This window comes from Salvia hispanica, chromosome 2 (assembly GCF_029641045.1).
Source record: "Salvia hispanica isolate PSC_SH4W2 chromosome 2, Shi_PSC_v1, whole genome shotgun sequence".
In the NCBI taxonomy this organism is placed as follows: domain Eukaryota; kingdom Viridiplantae; phylum Streptophyta; class Magnoliopsida; order Lamiales; family Lamiaceae; genus Salvia; species Salvia hispanica.
This window is the reverse complement of record NC_142693.1, coordinates 35,045,134-35,065,392: the sequence shown is the minus strand read 5'-3', so window position 1 is coordinate 35,065,392 and position 20,259 is coordinate 35,045,134. Positions and strand designations below refer to the sequence as shown.

Genomic DNA, 20,259 nt, shown 5'->3' with positions numbered 1-20,259 from the left:
TTTTATTTATAGTATCAGTCGTATTAGCATATAAATTAGTAAATGTTGCTGCCATAATATAATTTGATTTTGTTGGTATGAATAAAGAGGAGGTTGAGTAGGTTGAACAGACATCTCTCGTGTTTGTTGTCCTAATCACAAGATGCATCTATACGCAATTAAACATAACCTTTTATTTTTCGATACAACTATATAGTAACCTTTTCGTAAAATGGAGTATTAAATTGGAGAAGGGTGATTAGATCAATTTCGGTCACTCACCCTTCCTCTATTTTCTTATTTTTTGATTAAATCTGGAAGTGGAAATATTGGCCGAAAATGGAAATTATTGAGTAATTGGGGATTCAATTGAGGCGGAATTGAATTGGATTTGATTGGAGTCGAGTCATTTATTTATTAATTTAGGAGTAAACGCAATGCTTAAGATGAAATAAGAATTCTAAACTATTATTTATTTCTAATTTTAAATAAATAATTAATAATTAGAGAATTAATTAGAGAGTTAAAAATCAGAATTAAAAATCTAATTTGGTCAAAATCAGGATTACGCCTGTTGACCCTTAGTTTTTTAACGGAACAGTTAGTCCATGTCCAAAATGATCAAATTTCCATATGTTCAGGACCAAAAAAATCCAAAAGATAATGTTTAAGACCAAAAACGTAAAATGACCATATGTTTGGCCTTTACTCTTTTATTTATCATAATTATATTGTATATTTGGATTGGTACTCCATATCATATGAGCATCCCCATCCGTGCTCTTATTTAAGAGCACGGAGGTGGGCCTGGACCCACTTTTAGTCCATGTCCTTAGGTAAGAGCACAACCCTCACATCCATGCTCTTCCGCAAGGACAAGCTAAAGGGTCCAACCATTCTATTATTCAGTTTAAATACTTCAATTACTAAAAACATTTCTACGGTATAAAAATATATTAAAATATAAAAATGACATAATTAAATCCTCAAATATAAAAAATTACATAATTAAAATCCTAAAAAATAAATATTACATAATTAATATCCAAAAAATTAATAATACATAATTAAAATCCTAGAAAATAAAAAAATACATTATTAAATTCATAAAATTAAAAGACCCACCACTCGTTGCCGAATTTCGCCCAAATGTGTTTGATTAGGTCTTTTTGTAGCTCAATGTGGGTTCTTGTATCGCGCATTGTGTGTCTTGTTTCGATCCTCTCGTTCACCGTCGTATGCACACCTAGTCGGCAACGAGCCTTTTGTTGGCTCCCTCCCGATCACGACGGATGTAGCGGCGAGTTGATCTAGTTGGTCGAGGAGGAGGGGCGGGGGTATTGGCGGCGACATAGGCTTCATAGGTGGCGCAATATTGTTCATAGTATTCTTGTTCTTCGCACTCCGCTTCCGCAATGAGATCGATGAAATCCATTTTTGAATTTTTTAGAGAGGGTTGGAGTGAGAGAGGAAGATGTAGATCATTAGTATGAAAAAATATGAATGAGAGATAATTTGATGTGAAAAGTGGATGATGAATGTGTGTATTTATAGATGATTTTGGGAAAAAAAATTCAAAAAATTCCAAAAAACGTCCATAAACGGTTCTATTGTTTGGGAATCCAAAAATATATATATATTTTTTATTTTTGGTATTATTTTCAATTTTTTTTTAAAAATAAAATAAAATTGCCAACGAATATGTCGTTGGCCAATTGCAGCCCACCACGTAAGCCTGCTCAGCGGCACGGACGTGCTCTTATTTAAGAGTAGCACACAGACGGACGAGCTGCAGCGGCGGACAACGGTAGGGCGTGCCAGCGGCACGGAAGGACACCCTACCGCTGTGGATGCTGCTTTTTTGGATAGAGATATATCAGTTAACAATAAAAATCAATCTATATAATTATGAAAATTAAATTTGACACAGTATATTAAATCAAAAAGTACATATTTATTAATCGATGCTGTTTAGATTTAAGTATTTATTATTTCCTTGTTTTAAAAATATCAATAACAAAATTTTATAAATAAGTAAACAAAAAATAAATGAAAGTCATATCTATCGAAACCAAAAAATGATTCAGAAATGTTATCTTGAAAAATCCGTGATGAAAGTTGGTTTCATTTTTCTCTTTGGCTTTCGCATCGTTATTTACTTTATTTTTTTTGCACCATCGGCAAGCATCATAAAATGGACCTTCCATATCAAATTCAACACTGAATTTACAGAATCCAACAATCCGGGCCCAGTATATATTTGGGCTCCGAATTCCAGGCCTTTTTGTTATGGATCGCCTAGTTATTGGATTCCTAATTCTTTCATGGGTTTCTTAATTCTTTATTGGGTCATTCATGCATAGCCCATATTATTCACTATAGCCAATTATGTTATAATAATAAATTTATTAATGGATATACTGTTTTTCTCCCCCAATTAAGATTTATTAATAAAAAAAGTTTCATCATTATAACCTCTAATTTTAATAATCAAAATATGACAATTTTATTTAATGCGATTTACAAGTGTTATAATTATTCAAAATCCATACCACTGCTAAAACATTTTGTGTAGTGTTGATTATCATTTTTTTTACAATTTTATCGTTTTTCACTCAAAGTTAATCTAATTTAATATTCCCTTCCATCAGTGAAGAGAAGTCTCATTTGAGTTCCACTTGTATATATTAGTTTTAAATGATATATGAGTAGAATGAGTTGGTGGAATGTTGGACCTTTTTACCATTTATAGTAATTATGAATCGGGACTCCTATTCATAGACGGACCAAATAGAAAAACGAGATTCCTATTCGCATACAGAGGGAGTAGTATACAGGATGTTTTACTGACGATCGACGGTAAATAATCCTGAATACATATAATAGGGAGAAAATGTTTTAATTCAATAATTGGATTGCATGTGCTTTCATCCGAGGCAGGCACATGACTACCACAATGTCCGCACATATACTTATCATATAACAACTTTTTTATTCTTCACATGTATTCATGTTCCTCTATATATCGACTTTGTAAACGCTAGTATTTAGTGAGTAAATAAGTACTAGTATTGTTTATTACTCTGATGTCCTTGCACACACATAGGTTAGCGCAAAAAAAAAAAAAAAAAAAAGTTTTGAGAGATCAGAATTTGAATTTTCAGTTGATATATATGAGGGATCATTCAAATGAAAAACCCTAAATATTGAGGAAATTGATATTCGTTTCAAGCCCTTCGATGATGAAGATCTATAATAAATGAATATTAATCTTATTAACTGAATGCAGCATGAAAATTATTATTAGATCGATTTTAAAACATTTTTTTGGTTTGAGTGGCGAAAATTGATATATTCGGCATGGTGAAGGAGTGTTTTAGATAAATCATAAATCGTACTCCTTTGTAAACACATAATTCATACTCATGAGAAAATATTTGTAGGGTGCGATTTTGATAGAAATGTGTGAAAAATATGTGTTCACTTTTATATACTGTTCTCACATGTTCTTCAACGTGGAAACTTTTCTCCGAAAAAGATGGAAAACTTTTCCGAGGCAACTTATTTCATATACTTACATTCCAATTCATGATAATTATGTTATGGTGGAATAGTGATGTATTTAATAAATGGCTTTTCCATTTTAGCAAGGTCACGCCAGCCCCTCTCAATAACTTCAGATGTTCACAATTAAATCTCTATCCAATTAATTTCCTATATTATTTATGTATATTATATGGATCATAAACGTACATTTTTGTTACTTTTGAGGGATACATTGCATCTGTTTTACATCAAAAATGTGATTCCTTAAAAAAACAAATACTAGAAATGTGACCACCACCATTTGAAAGAACTAAACATCCGACAATTTTGGGATCTAATTATTTTTGAGTTGTTGAAAGGGCCAGCGGCTTTATAAATGTAGTACAATAATTGCAACAAAAACCAAGAGTTGCCCGAATATTCAAATCAAATGGATAATAAAGTGACCAATTGCAACTCTGATTAATTTTAGTTTAAAGTTATGAAACATGCCAAATTTTGACAGAACTCTCAAAACTGGCAGAAAAAACATGAATTTTGCAATTCAGATTAAAAATTTTATGCGAAATTGTATCTTATATGAGCAGTAGTTTAGCAGTTGATATGAGCATCGCAATCGATGACTTAAACGATGTTATCTATTTAAAAAGAAAATGACGATGAAAACATATACTCCCTCTGTCCCAGATTTGTAGTAACATTTTGCCATAAAAGTCCGTCCCACATTTGGAGTAACATTTAGAATTTACTATATTTGCACATAAAATTTTATCCCATTATTCACTAAAATTACACTCAAATGTCATTATCTATATTAAAATAAATCAAAACAAAAATAAAAAACCAAAAAGTGAAAGAGGGACTCACCTTTAACCACCCCACTTCATTTATTACACAATCTATCATCTCACTTCATTTATTCCACACTCCACCTCTCACTTCATTAATTACATACTCCACCAATTCCTTAAAACCCGTGCAATAACTAAATATTACTACAAATGTGGGACGGAGGGAGTAAAAGATATTGGCATATATAATAAGGAAGACAAATATTTTCATTTGCGATTCAAACTTTATTTTCTGGCTAGTTTTTTAAAATTACGGGACGAACGTCAAAAGATTGTTTAAATTCTTAAGACATTTACCTTTTTTTACTGCAAGCGGTAATTTTGTAAAAAATACTTATACATCCAGAAAACTTGTGCTTGAAAGGAAGATTTTCAAATTCATTCCAACAAATTGACGGTTTACTCCATTGCAAGATACCCTAATTAAAAGTTTTAAGTCTCTTTCTTGAAATCCCATCAGTCTGGATTTTCGTAACTCAGCTTTTCGTACAGCTTAGTTAAAATTAAAGCAAATAAAACGTTATCTTTCTTTAATTTTGCGAGGAAACTTTTATCAATTATTGTACCATAGTTGAAAAAAATAGGGTACGTGGTCAATTTTAAAAGTCGCATTCTCGTAAATGATTATTGTTTAGGTAATCAAAATAATAACATGGTTGTCGAAATTACACATTAATTACTTATCAACTCCATTCTTGTGCGAATAGGAGTCTCATTTCTATCCAACACGAGTTTGAAGAAATATTAAGAAAAGTGGGAGGAAGTAAATTAGTGGAATATGAGTCTCACTTGTATATATTAGTTTTAAATGATACGTGAGTGAAATGAGTTAATGGAATGTGGGGACCTCTTACAATTTATAGTAATAATGAACCGGGACTCCTATTCGCGGACGGACTAAAATGGCAAAATGGGACTCCTATTCACCGTTTAGATGTTCAATCAATTTTGCCTAATACTAAAATATATTGAATCAGTACAAGTATCATGCAAAAACAATATTCTTCTAAATCCATTACAGTGATAATTGACATCCTAAAGTTTTGATAGCTTTCGTTAATCTTGTGTAATTTGGCTTTCTCATTACCACAAATTGCATAATATTTGTGGTCCACACATTTCCATTTTTTCTCTTTTGACTAGAATTTTGTTTACCCTTAAGTACTACGGTGCGAAATGTCTCAATTTTGTTCACCGCACAATAGATTTATATAACACTTGTAAGATTACACTAACTATGAGAAAAATCGAGTGAACATCCAAAACAATGAGACAAATACAATATCGAGTACATGTCTCAAACGATTGAGACAAAATCGAGTAATCTAACACTCTCTTCCATCATATATTGGTTAGATTACATGAGACTTGCACAACAAAATATTTATGGAGTATGCCGTTTTTCATCCCTCTTGTAGAAAACTGTTCGAATTCGGTCATTGATTAGCATATAGTGCGCCTATTTACGATCTATATTAGCTCGTCTTTATCACTTGTTTGTAGTAATAAGTGAATTATTCGGTTACATAAGTAAAATATTTTCTTGATGTTGAGAAAATGAAAGAATAAAAGATATCACAAATTTAACCATATTTTACATATCACCTAAAATTTAACCCTCTCACACTTGTACAGTTATACGGTAAAATGTAGATCTCCCTGTGGCATATATATACTACTACTAATTAAGCAAATGATTAATCAGTAATCACTAATCACAGGCTTCGGAAGGGAAATTGAACAGTATGAAGGGTTCCCAACAAATGTGAAAAAGCAATATATATATTGATTAGAATCCACTTATTGTCTCCCATTAAAACAAATGGAGCATCGTATTTATTGTAGCTTATCTTTATAATCTTGTGGTGTGGACCTTTAATAGTTTTAAATTATATAATAAAATAACTATGTATCTAAAAGCCCTAAGTCCCACTAGCGAAAAATTCAAGAAAATGATGGATAATTGATACTAAGAGTTAAATACTTTAACTTTAGTCAACTTTACTTGATTAAACAAATTGCAAATCTGCATTATGGCCAGAAAACATGACTGGATATGTGGGCCTCATCTTGTTGATTAATCGCAATATCAAACTATATAATGTTGCCTTCCTATTTGTTTGCTAAATAAATGGACAATATTAGTTGAACAGTTGAAATTCTTACATATCCTGTCTTTTGGTTCCTCACACTCCCAAAATTCTACAAACCCAATCACCCTATTTTATTCTACTACGTCTGAACTGGATGGTTCCAATGCTGCAGCCGATCCAACAACAGCCTATCACAATTGCAATTTAATTTTGTGAATTTCTATGTTGGATCCTCTGTCTGAGATGTTGATTAGTTTGACTGATTATTTTCTGAAAATAGGCCATTTCCGAGAAAATAACTATGTCAAGTTTGGCTTTCTATTTTGGCATCTACTTTCCTGGTCTTGACTTCAAGGAGAATACAAATACAAAAAAAGAAGATAAATTCTTTCTTAACAAAAGAAGATTAAGCTTCTAAATGGATAGGAAATCATTGACTAATAGATGTTTTTCAATCAATTCACATTCAATTAGTAAACACTTAGCAATAATTCTACCGATTTATTAATAATCAACACTCCAGATCATGATCTTTATGGAAACTAAAATAAACAAAGAAGTTATAGAAAATCCCAATTTCGAATTTCATTAGGATATTACTGGTTTACAATAAACACATTAAAAAGGGTAAACTATAGCGTAATGTCCAAAGCTCTGATTGGGCCCTTGACAAAAGATTTTGGATCAAATTATATAGTAATAGGTCGAATTTAAATTTTACAATCAATCGTTTATAATACAAAGCAATCCCAATTTCCGAAACACAGAATATATTTTTTGAAAAAAGAAAAAAAAAACAGACCTGTAACGCAATTGATCGATCTAGCTAGCTCAATGATATTACTTCTTGAATTCTCAAAATAAAAATAATGGCGATCAACGATTACCATCAAGAATTGGAGTAACTGTAACCGAGGACTTCGCGGTCGACCTCCTGGCGGTGGAAATTCCTGTGGCAGCCGCAGGCAGCGCAGCTAAGGGCGGCCGCTGTCCCTTCTGCACCGCCAGCCATGAACTCCCGGCAGCCATCCACCGCGTATCCGCCGATATCTATGGCATGGTTCTTCTGGCATTCACCATACCTCACGGTTTGAACAATTTGATTGCTTGAACTTTGATGACACGTTTCTTTTCTGATCACCACCTGCCTCTTCTTCATTCTTCCTCTCTACAACCCTAATTTGAATTTGTTTGTATGGTTAAAGATGAATAAGGTTGAAATGTAATGGAAAATTATGGAATCAAGGAAGAGGTTGAAGATAAAGGTAAAAGGCCAAAAGGACTAATGTGAAGTGAGAGCGCCTTAACCTAACCCTAGCAAGAGGGTATATTTATATGGCCAAGATCCTATTTTCCCCACTTTGAAAAGTGAAGGTTGGGCCAATTGCCATTTTTTAATTATTGATACTTTAAATATATTACGATTTTATGTTGTGGCAATAGATTATAGGATCGAGTTTATTGAAATTGAATATTTCGCCCATAGAATTGAAGAGCAATCGATATCCACTATGAAAATGCCACGTACATACAGAGTGTCATTTCAATTTTCTTTCCCTCCTTAGCAAAACCATCTAATTGAGGTCCACAATAATAAGTTCCCTTTTCCTTTTTAAATAAAACCTAAGTTAGATTATTTATGGTAATTCATGAGAATTTTCGTTATAAGTAGTAGTATTTCTTTTACTCTTTGTTTCATTTCCGAGGCAGCACGGTTATTTTTATTCATATGCATCTAACAAATTTATTTCAATAGTATAGTACTTACTCCTACTATATTGCTGCAAGAGTGATAAATTTATTATGAAAAAAGGATAAGAAAAATAGTTAAAGTTAAGGGTAAACTATGAAAAAAATTATCTAAGTTTGGTCAAATTCTGATCAATCCCACGACTATAAAAGATTACGTAGTATATCATAATTTTGATATGTTTTTTGGTCACAGGGCGAAAATTTCTGGCATGATACGCGTCTGAATTTATTGACGTGGTGCATACATGTAAAAATGAAAGACATGACAGATTAAGTGCATTAGACGAAATCGTTTAAGTAGTCGAACGTTTTGTCCCCAAACTATTTTTTGTTTACCATATCATATACCGTATGAATTTTCCTCTGATCTTAGATTATCGATAATGGTAAAAAAAAATGTTAAAATTATGATATAATAAGTTATTTTTCAAAATTGTGTGATTGATCAGAATTTAATCAAATTTGATGATTTTATTGACAATTGTATCCTAAAATTTGTATGGTCTTCCCACCTTTTTATAGCAGGTGGAAAACATGAAAAAAAGGAAAACATAATCACATTAGTGCCCCATGATAACATTATTAGTTTATCATGTGTGTCCTAGCAAGGTAAATTTGCCAACATTTCCAATAAAAATTATTTGAAGATATGACGTGTATTGTCTGGACAATTTGCACGTATTTATGGTCAATGAGCACTGATTTATATAAAAATTATTGAGGAAAAAAGGGATTGGAGGAAATGAGTAGAAGAGTCATGAGAAATGATATGCCAACTGCATTGAAAAGGTGAAAAGATGGGGGATTTCGATATCAATTAGGCCAACGATCTAATTTATGATGGGAAAGCATTTTGCTTTGGCCGTGGTTTAAAGTGATTGGCTTTGGCTCTAAATGGCATCTACTTCCATATTTGTGGGTCCTTAATGATAATGTAAACATGAGTTGAACATGGCCCTTCAAATCATGTCTTCAACTTTTGTCTAATATTTACCTAGCTTCATCACTCCCCTTAGCTACATCGATCCATTTGTTCAGTTTTAAGGAATGGTGACTAGTTAACTAATGAAATACAAGTTCCTAGTTATTAAGAATACGATGTATAGTCTCCTTGTTAGCATATTTTTGAACTCAATTAAATGTCACTAATTTGATTTAATTTCCACCAAATATTTTATAGATTTGAACCGATTACACTTGATTTTATCTCATGTGTAGTTTTTTTATTGTTCCACGAGCAAAGACTTTACTTCAGTGGGTATGAGTGAAGAGTGAAGAGTGAAGACACAATAGGATATGGCAAACAAGTTTAATATCATTGTGTCAAATATCAACAAGTACTAATTAATAGTATGAGTTGTTGGTTCGTAATCAATATTATAGAAGTCCTATTTGACCAGGTAATTTTTAATTCTAATTAGTAAGTTTTAAGTAACCTTATAATTAATTGGGTTGTGTTTTGATACCGCATTTGTCACATGCATGTAGGACCTCATGAATTAATTAAGTATTTCATATAAATTTCGTTTTATGACATGTATTCTAATTAAGCTGTTAATTAATTATTAGCTTTAGCTCTCTCATACGTGCTTAAATTAATACATTAATTTTTCTTTACTATATACAGCTGAAATTATTATCCGATCAATATAAACAAGAACCCCACTAAATGGATTCGACCATTAATATTGCACCTGAAGAAAACATTTTTTAAATGAACTTTCAACAAAACCGGACATGATCCCACCCAAGACAGAGAAATTAATAATATCCATAATTTCGTTGAGAAATTAATAATATCCATAATTTCGTTGAATAAATGACCACCATTGAGATCCATCAAAGATAAAATGTAGATCGAAATGTTCGTTATTAATTGTTTCGCTTATTTATGATTGAAAGTTTAGACTATTGATATCTGGATGTGTAATTGAAGCCGAATATATTGTCATCCTTAAATCCAATCAATTATATAATTGCATTTGGCCTCCAGTTAAAATGACAATCTCTTTTAAAGTAACACCGTGACACCATTTATACAACAATATTATAAACGCCATACAACAATATTATAAACGCTACATAGCAATCTATAGATTGCTGTATAACATGTTGGATATTGCTGGCCAAGAAAAATTGTTGTATAGTGTACACTATATTGCTGGCCGTCTTTTTCAGAATTTTTTTTTACCACGTGACAGCTTATTATTCGTCCACGTGTACAAATGATTGGCTAAAAATGGTAGCATGATGTTATTTTAAAAGATAGTAGCACCCTAAGATGCCCCTGACCTCAATGTTTAAGCTAAAGTGATTTTACTTATAAAATACTTACAAATAAAATAAATTTCGGCCTCAATGGGATTCATACTTGCATAATTCTAACATTTATGTTTTCAAAAGATACGTAGTTATGCGTCTTTTATAGAGGTGCGAATTTATAGTGTCTTACCCTCTTTCGGAAGAAAAAAAAAAAATTACTATCTCTGAAGTCTGAACGCAGGATTTTGCACCCTATATTCATCCACTTTTTAGGGGAAAAAAGCCTTGTATATGTATCCCTAATGAGTATATATATTATTAAATGGGGCTTATAAACTTTTCGTGTTCGTTTCAGGGCCCAATAAGCTTTCAAATTGTAAGGTTTCATTTTATTTTCCTCTTTTTTCAACGTTAAAATTATATAAATATTTATTCCGTAAGAGCGATTTTTTTTTATTAAGTTGCGGAATGGAATATATTAGGATTTGTACGTAAATAGTATGTCTCCACCCTTAGAAAGTAGATGAAAACTAGTAGCTATTAAGCTACAAGATTGAGAGATCACCGAAAAAAAAACGACATTTCTTAATATAATTAAGCATGTTAATTTGTGTTTCTAAATATAACACCAACGCCTTAAAAAACATCCTTATTATTAGCGCTCTAATTAAAATTAGATGATGTAAATGGAAGCATCCTACAAAAATTAAAAAATTAAGTTAATTTGTTCTTCATTTAGAAACGCTTTCTTTTGCATCCACTGTTGTTATTTTAAAAATTTTCTAACACAAGAAATTGCTTCTCAAATTTTTTTCTTAAAAAAAAAGTTTTTTTTAGTGTAGTGAATCTAATAATTTATTTTAAATAAATTAATTAAGAAGAGATTAAATGCGTTATCACATGTTAAATGGTAATGATATAATATTGAAAGCTAATAATATGGGTGGCCGACACTGCTAATTGGCAAAAATTCATAAAAATGGGAATATGTTTTAAGTGGACCAAATCAACATTCACGAAGTTATAAATTTAAATTAATTAATGTCTGGAACGGTCATAAAGACACGTGAAATGTTTAACCATTCAACTAATTAATCGTGGCCGTGTACCAAACTTCTGTACAAATAAGTCTAGGGTTCAATACTCGTGTGGGGATTTTAATACTTCAACATCCTAATCATAATGCTAATTTAATACTACTACTTACTATTCTGTAATAACGAATTATGTGTACTCACCGCAAAAAACTTTATCTTTTTTGCATACAGAAATTGAGACGCAGTTCTTAGTGTATAATTTTTTTAAAAAATAATTATAATTTAGGTCGCAAAAGAATGTTATAGGATGTTTCTATTTATGTCCCCTAATTTTAGTTGGGACACTAACAATAACAACGATTTATGAAGCGTTTATGGTATAATTAGACACACAAATTAGAGTCCTTAATAACATTAAAAAGTGTCCGAACTAATTTTACATTTAATTTCTCATATATTGTTAACTAAAATCATACATAACAAAAAACTTACTATCTTTTAAGAACATAAAAATTGAAAAAAAAAATAACAACAATTTAGGATGCATGAGAAAGCATTCTTAAATTAAGGACGAATTAACTTAATCTTTTTGCATTTTTATGACGCTTCCATTTGCGTTTTCTAATTTTAGTTGGGACACCAACAATAAAGAAACTTTTTGAATCGTTTTGGACGTATTTAGAAACACAAATTTGCGTCTTTAAGTGCATTAAAAAATGATCTTTAACAATTTTTTTTATTGTAGTGATGCATAGTTCGCTTGATAGGGTGATTTCGTACAAAATTTTAATAATATAGGGTCATACTTCAATTTTTTCAAAAGATTGCCTCGTATATTTAGCATAAGATGATTTGAAGTTAGGAGTTAGGACCAATTATTATTAATTCGTGTGAGTTATGACTTTATCTTTTGAAAATATAGATAAATAACATGTGGATTATGTAAGTTCATGAAGAATTTTAACTAAAAATATCAATGGATTTTGTTATTGATTTTAATATATTTATACTGTGAAATTTGTGATTAATTTTAGTAACACTAAAAAAAAGGTTGTTATACCATCATAAAAAAAACAAACATAGATCCTTTGAAATTATTTAATCTAAATTATTCAACACCGGATCCATAACAAAAGAGACAGTCAAACCAATGTCGTTTAAAGACAGTCTAAAGACTCAAAAAGACGAACCACTAATCATAGAATTTGATGGACTTTACGATATAGTATGTTCTTTATAACTTACTCAGTTCTTCCGCTATTATAAGTCTCAATTTATCATTTAAGTTAGTATGTTATTAAGAGTTTCGATTTTTTTTTCATAAATTGTAATCAAGTCCACCTTTCATTTACTTATTTTACTCATATTTCACTATAAAACTAATATTAAAAAAACATATATAACCACGTTCCATTATTTTTTCCTATCTTTTTCTTATATTTCTTAAAATTTATGACAAATTTAGAACTTTTAATCGAGTTTTTCCAACTAGCTTTTATAAGATCGAATATCATAGTTAATAACATCCGTACGTAACCCAATCCATACAACCTTTAAATTCAAATATACGCCTGCATTAAGTCACACGTTCACAAATCACAAATCACAAATCAGAACCACCCTTTTTACATTAGATAAGATGTCATATATTTGTAGATATTTGCGAATTCGAATATAATTATTGGAAATGAGATTCAAGTAATGAATTGGGCCCACAGAAAGTAGTTGGCCCAAGAGACTTTACACCAATTATTGGAATCCATCTGCCCTATTTGAGACAAACAACGTTCTGTCGATTGGTTTATCTAATGGGCTATGGGCCCATCAAAATATACTTAAACCAAACTACCCACCACCACTACAACTACTTTTTTTTTCCTTTTTCTTTGGTAGGTCCTTTTTCTTTTTCTTCCTTTTAACAATTTTGTTTTGATCGATTATTCTTTTCAGTATTTTTTTTTTCTAATCATTATTTTTCCACTGTTTATCGGTGTGGAAAGTTTTATATTAAATATTTATTTTCTTCTCTTTTGTTACAATTATTTTGAGACGTTGCTTTTGAAATCTAAGGAGCTCGGGTTAGTGATTTAAGTAAGTTGTTAATAAGTTGGACAAACAATTATATTAGATTTGTGATATTTAATTTTTTTAAAGCTAATTTAAAAATGACGTGTGTTATATGGAAGGGAGGGGGGGGGGGATATATTAATTTTGACTTAGAACAAAACTCATTTGCAGATCTATGTGAAGATGTAAATGATTATACTACAAAACTCATGCAAGCTATATATAATACATATTGGTCTAAGATTTTTGTTCAGGTCTTTTTGATTTTATGTTTTAGTTTAAACATCTTCATATAATTAGAATTCTCTATTATCAAAGTATATTGAGAATGATATTATAATAAAAAGAATAATAAATTAAGTTAATGGTTAGTAAAAAAATGAAAAGTAAAGAAAGTGACGAGTTGCAGTAAAGTAATTTAGTGCCTTAGAGAGAAAATTAGATGTGATGATTATGGCCCATTCTCTTTACGGCCCAACTACCTAAAGCCCAAACTTCAATAACCAATACCCAATTCAGTCCAACTAAAATCAATTATCTTTTCTGCATCCGTGAACGTCAACATGTATGTCGATTTTTGGCATTACATTCTTTTTGTAGTACTCCATACTTTAATAGACTTCTACATTAATATAATAGAAAATCAATAAATTTCCTTATGAAAGAGTGATAAAATATGGAGTATTTTATTTCTTCTCTCCTAATTCTAATAAAATATTCTCCGCGTATTTATAATATGTGAAAGACATAAAAAGATATCGCAAATCAAATCCTAATAATTATGGAACGTAAATCAAATCTATAATAAGGAAAATAATATTATGAAAATAACTCATTATATAGAGGAAATATTACCATGATTTGAAATTTCCTTGCACCTTCCTATATTTCTCGGGATCTGCTCATCCCTCTATAAATAAGACCTCTAATGTGTGTATTGAATCACAAATCTCATTATTCTCTTATTGTGGTAGCTATAGTTTAAACATGGTGATGATGTATGAAGTTGCTGAAGCATCGGAATACCTTGTGATAACGGGAGGATGGATCAAGGACATGAAGCTGACTAAGAAGTCGTGGGTGTTTCCCGGTCAACGATGCACCCGAATCGACCTCTCTCCGGTCAACTACACCTTCGAGGTCCAAGCCATGAGCGCCGAGAAGCTCCCTTTCATCCTCCCCGCCGTCTTCACCATCGGCCCCAAAGCCGACGAACACGAGAGCCTCCTCAAGTACGCCAAGCTCATGTCCTCCCAATCCACCACATCCAACCACGTCAGCGACCTCGTCGGGGGCGTCATCGAGGGCGAGACACGTGTCCTCGCCGCCTCCATGACCATGGAGGACATCTTCAAGGGCACCAAGAAGTTCAAGCAAGAGGTTTTCGACAAGGTCCAGCTCGAGCTCAACCAGTTTGGCCTCATCATCTACAACGCCAACGTCAAGCAGCTCGTTGATGTCCGTGGACACGAGTACTTCTCTTATCTCGGCCAGAAGGTGCAGACGGAGGCTGCTAACCAGGCCCGGATCGACGTCGCTGAGGCCAAGATGAAGGGCGAGGTAAAACTCATAATAATAGATTATTCTTTCACTTTTCATTTACTTATTCTGATTAACTAGAAAATAAATAAATAGCAAAATAATTTAAGAAAATTAGGAAACCCTAATTTCTACTAGGAAACCCTAGAATAAAAAAAATTAGAAAACCCTAAATAATTTAGGAAATCAAGGAATTTAGAAAATCCTAATTTCTACTTATTAATCATATTAATCTGATCAAGAACTTTCCATCTACTTATTCTGAGTAACAATTAAATCATATAAATATAAAAACATACAACTTAGTCTCGTTTGGTACACAGAATTGGAATTGAATTGGAAGTTCCAATCTTGTGTAACGAAGTAGGAGTAATTGAATTTGAAGCATTTGTGCACTCTTACATAATACACATTGTGTGCATTGTGTGCAGTATGTGTAATGTATATAATATGTGCAATGTGTAATGGTGTGAAGTGTGTGCGTTTTTATCTACTTTAAGGTTGGCTCCAAGCTCCGAGACGGCCAGACCAAGCAGAATGCTGCCAAGATCGACGCTGAGACGAAGATCATCACCACCCAGAGGCAAGGAGAGGGCAAGAAGCAGGAATTCAAGGTGGAGACGGATGTCAAGATCTATCAGAACCAGCAGGAGGCCATGGCTGCGGAAGCCAACGCCCAGCTCGCTATGAAGAAAGCCGGATGGGCTAAGGAGGCTGAAGTCGCGCAGGTCGAGTCCAAGAAGGCGGTCGCCATCCGCGAGGCCGAGCTTCAGAGAGAGGTGGAGAGGATGAACGCACTCACAACCACGGAAAAACTCAAGGCCGATCTCCTCACCAAAGCCACCGTTGAGTTTGAAACCAAGTCGCAGGAAGCCAATGCCGTCTTGTACGCCAAACAGAAAGCTGCGGAGGCGTATCTCTACGAGAAGCAGAAGGAGTCGGAGGCGATCAAGGCTGCAGCAGAGGCTGAGCTGTATCAACGGAGGCAGAAGGTGGAGGGAGACCTCTACGCCAAGCTCAAGGAAGCCGAGGGGCTCACTGCTCTAGCCGAGGCGCAAGGGACTTACATACGCTCCATTCTCGGCGCGTTTGGAGGAAACTACTCGGCCATGAGAGATTACTTGATGATAAAGGAGGGAGTGTTTCAAGATCTTGCAAAGAGCAATGCCGAGGCCGTGCGCGGGCTCCAGCCAAAGCTCAGCATATGGACTAACGGAGATAACTCTGGTGGTAGTGATGCAATGAAGGAAGTTGGTGGAATATATAAGATGTTGCCTCCATTGTTCAAAACGGTGCAAGAACAAACTGGAATGCTTCCACCTTCATGGATGCCTCAACTTCCTACCGATCAAAATTAAACTAGATGCCTGCTTTCTTTATCTGTCATTTATCGTTTATTTCTCACTTTTGCTTTTCTTGATTTCCTCATTACAAATTTTCTTTTCCGTTATATCTTTATTTTTTCATGATTTAATAATTTTCTGCACTATGCTGGTGCACGATTATGCTCTAATTACACGTGATTATATGCACTATGCTGAGAAGAGAAAATCATACACTCCCATATTCCATAATAGTGCAGGTGTTTCTTTTCAGCAATAATTTAAGAAAAATTATGTTAAATAAGTTAATTAAAGGGCACGAATAAATAAGAAATGAAAAAGGTAGCAATTTTTTTTTTATTTGGAGATTTGATAATCATTTAAGGAAATATGTATGCTTTAAGTTATGAGAACATATTTGATTTTGAGATTTGATTATAATTTAAGGTCACAAAGTGTTTGATGAAACATCTTTATCATTTTAGTATGAAGATTTACTAATCTTATTATCATCTTATGTACGTCACCGCTTTAGAGGAGATTCATTTTTATAATTCTTAATGTGAATAAAATTTTCTTAGAAATTAATATCCTCCGTCCCAGATAATTTGTCACATTTTTCTATTTTAGTCCATCTGACTCAATTTATTTTTAACACAAGTATACCCGCAAGTGTACGAGGCTAATGTAGCAAATAGTAAGTAAAGAGTATTGTATCCATAGAGACAATGAGTGTCAACCTAATTACCACGAACCAACCTCAACTACTATCTAGATGAATCAGAACGTTTTGGTTTTTCTAAATCTACTTAAAAGTAAGGTAAAAACAATTAAAAACAACTAGAGAACTAAAAGCAAATAAAAGAGAACGGATGTAGATCAAGGATGAGGAAGGTAGAATCCTACGGGATCGATAACAACTATCCTATGCTCAACTAATTTCCAAACTATGCCAACAAAGGGTCACAAGGGTTATTAAGCTATCACTAAGGTAAAACTATATCTTCTCCCGAAGCATACAATTTGTAGATTGCTACCTAGAACCGAAGTGTCCTTCCTAGAACTAAGGTAACAACTCCTAAAAGCTCCAATTTAGCTTCATTCAAAGACTCAAATCTGTCGATTATATTGGCAAAGACGTCAACTTCTCTTCCTTCAAATTAAACTACTCATCTCCCAAGTATTGTAATAAAATCCACATGCATTTATTAGGTGATCAGTCAAATAAATGTATAAGCACAAGAGAAGTCAAAATAACCACATGAGCCAAGGCATAGAAAATGGAAATCAATTAAACATAAGAATCATTGTATCTCCCCTGTAGAACTCTACGAAGGATTTAGCCACTCATGTTCGTAAAAAAAGTCAAAGAAATATTCAAAGGAATAATCTAAAACATTGTTTGAACAAGAATAAAACTAAAGATGAACTCCTAGAATTGGGTTGAGCGGATCGAAGGCCTCATCTTCAATCTTGCAATGAATACTCGTCCTCTGCTCGTTATTCTCTTCTTCCTAGGTGAAAAAGTGGTATGTTTGGGGTAGGAGGCGTGTAGGTTCTGTTTGGAGGCGTTTCCTAAGCATATATATACCTAGGCTTGACTTTGGGCGCGAAATAAGACGAAGCTGGCGGGTCGCCAGGTTGGGTGTGCGCCGAAGCTGGTGTGTCGCCAACTTCCTATGGCATTTTTCTCGTGTTTTGCTGGCGGGTCGCCAGGTTCGTTTGCATGCGAACCTAGCGAGTCGCCAGATATGTCACTGCTCCGCGCAGTCTTGGTAAAACGGCCATAACTTCTTCTACCGAACTCTGATTGAGGTATTTAAGATATCCACGCGAAGCTCTTTCGAAAACGAAGAGAATGGTATGCATTATGTGCGAATCGGACTGCACAATCTCCAGAAAAACTATCTCGAATCAAAGCAGCTGTACATCCACATATTTTGTACATTTTTCTACACATTCTTCACAAAATGGTCAAAATACCAACATAAAAGAGAATTAGCTATAACCATGTCTCAAAGTACTCCCTCCGTCCGCCATTAGGAGTCCCGGTCACTTTTGAGCACTAATTTTGTAAAAATGATAATAAATAGTTAAAGTGGAGAAATTGTAAAGTAAGAGAGAGAATAATATAGAGAAGACTCTTATCAACATTATTCTCTCTCTTACTTTACAAATTCTCCAATATAACTATTTATTACTCCCTCTGTTCCATAGTAATGGAGGCATTTCATTTTGCGCACTCATTTTGAAAAAAATAATTATAAATAGTTAAGACTCTTCTCTACATTATTCTTCTCTCTTATTTTACTCTCTCTCCACTTTAACTATTTATTATCATTTTTTCAAAACGAGTGCAAAAAATGAAATGTCTCTATTACTGTGGAACGGAGGGAGTATCATTTTTACAAAACGAGTACCCAAAAGTGACCGGGACTCCTAATGACAGACGGAGGGAGTACACAATATATGATCAAAACCAAGTAAAACTACACTCTAAAACCAAGTAAAATCCAAGTGAATCACCGTCCCACATAATTTGTTCCATTTCACGTTTACCATTTGTGGTAGTGGACCTCATATTCCACTAACTCATTCCTACTCATATTTTATCATAAAACTAATATATAAAAGTAGGATTCACATTCCACTAACTTTTTCAACTCACTTTTCATTACATTTTTTAAAACCTATGCCCATTCAAAGTGAGACGAATATAACATTGATGGTGAAACATTCCAAAAGTTGCATTCCAAAAGTTGCATTTAATTTAAAATATAACATTGATGGTGAAACAGGCTATTAAAATATAACATTGATGGTGAAACAGGCTATTATACTTTTATACTTTAAATCACCTTTCAAATAATTGGATATTGTAAAAACTCTTATTTTAATTTTCAACGAATAAAACAAATTATTTTGTCATAATATTGTCATATTTAAATGTATAAAAAACAAAACATGTCAAAGTCTTTGTTTTAGTAAACCGGTTGTGGGCGACGTTCACCTTAAGGTAACATGGTCAGTTCTGAACAAAAGAAAACAGTACTGCATCCGTCCCTTAAATTTTGTCACATTCTTTTATTTCGTCCGTCCACAAAATTTGTCACATTTCACTTTTTACCATTTTTTGTAGTGGACCTCATATTCCACTAACTAATTCCAACTCACATTTTATTATAAAAATAATATATAAATGTAGGACCCACTTTCCACTAACTTTTTCAACTCATTTTCCATTACATTTCTTAAAATCCGTGATCGATCAAAGTGTGACAAAATCTAAGGGATGGAGGGAGTATTTCACAATTTAGATAGGCTTTGACTACCCATCGTTAACCCATATATTTTCAAGCCTTAACGAAATAAGGTGTCATTGGTGTGGTATAGCACAGAACGAATCTAATAGCAAGACAAGTCTTTATGTTATTTACTAAAAGATGTGGTTTTGATAAACTACCATTTCTACACCAATATATTTAGCTTTGAGCATACGTTATTGATTATACATTACTTTGATTTATCAAATGGTGCGGATTTTTCGCAATCCAATAATACTGATATTTTGGGTAGTTGTAACTAATATCTAGCGGTGCTAGAATTGCTATTATGTTGAATCATGCCCTAAGTGAGTCTGGTTTGATAATGTCTTCAAGAGCAACTTGAAATAAAATTTTATTCTTCGGAACCTAGCTAGTTGCGATTTTATTCCAAGAATAATAAATAAACATTTTTTTAGTCCAATCTAAGAATAAATAAAAATTAATTAATTAAGTTCATAGCATATACTCCCTCTGTCCACGAATAG

The 20,259-nt window shown here is 32.8% G+C and overlaps 1 protein-coding gene and 1 pseudogene across 1 annotated transcript; one reads left to right on the top strand and one right to left on the bottom strand.

Annotated features, from left to right (window-relative positions):
- Positions 1-7,135: 7,135 nt before the first annotated feature.
- Positions 7,136-7,783, bottom strand: LOC148932269 (mini zinc finger protein 2 pseudogene; annotated as a pseudogene).
- A 6,791-nt stretch (positions 7,784-14,574) lies between these two features.
- Positions 14,575-16,535, top strand: LOC148932268 (flotillin-like protein 3). Its single transcript, XM_089064297.1, has 2 exons — positions 14,575-15,147; positions 15,627-16,535. The coding sequence occupies exons 1-2, from the start codon at positions 14,575-14,577 to the stop codon at positions 16,482-16,484; spliced, it is 1,431 nt and encodes a 476-aa protein (XP_088920423.1). The 3' UTR covers positions 16,485-16,535.
- The last annotated feature ends 3,724 nt before the right edge of the window (positions 16,536-20,259 follow it).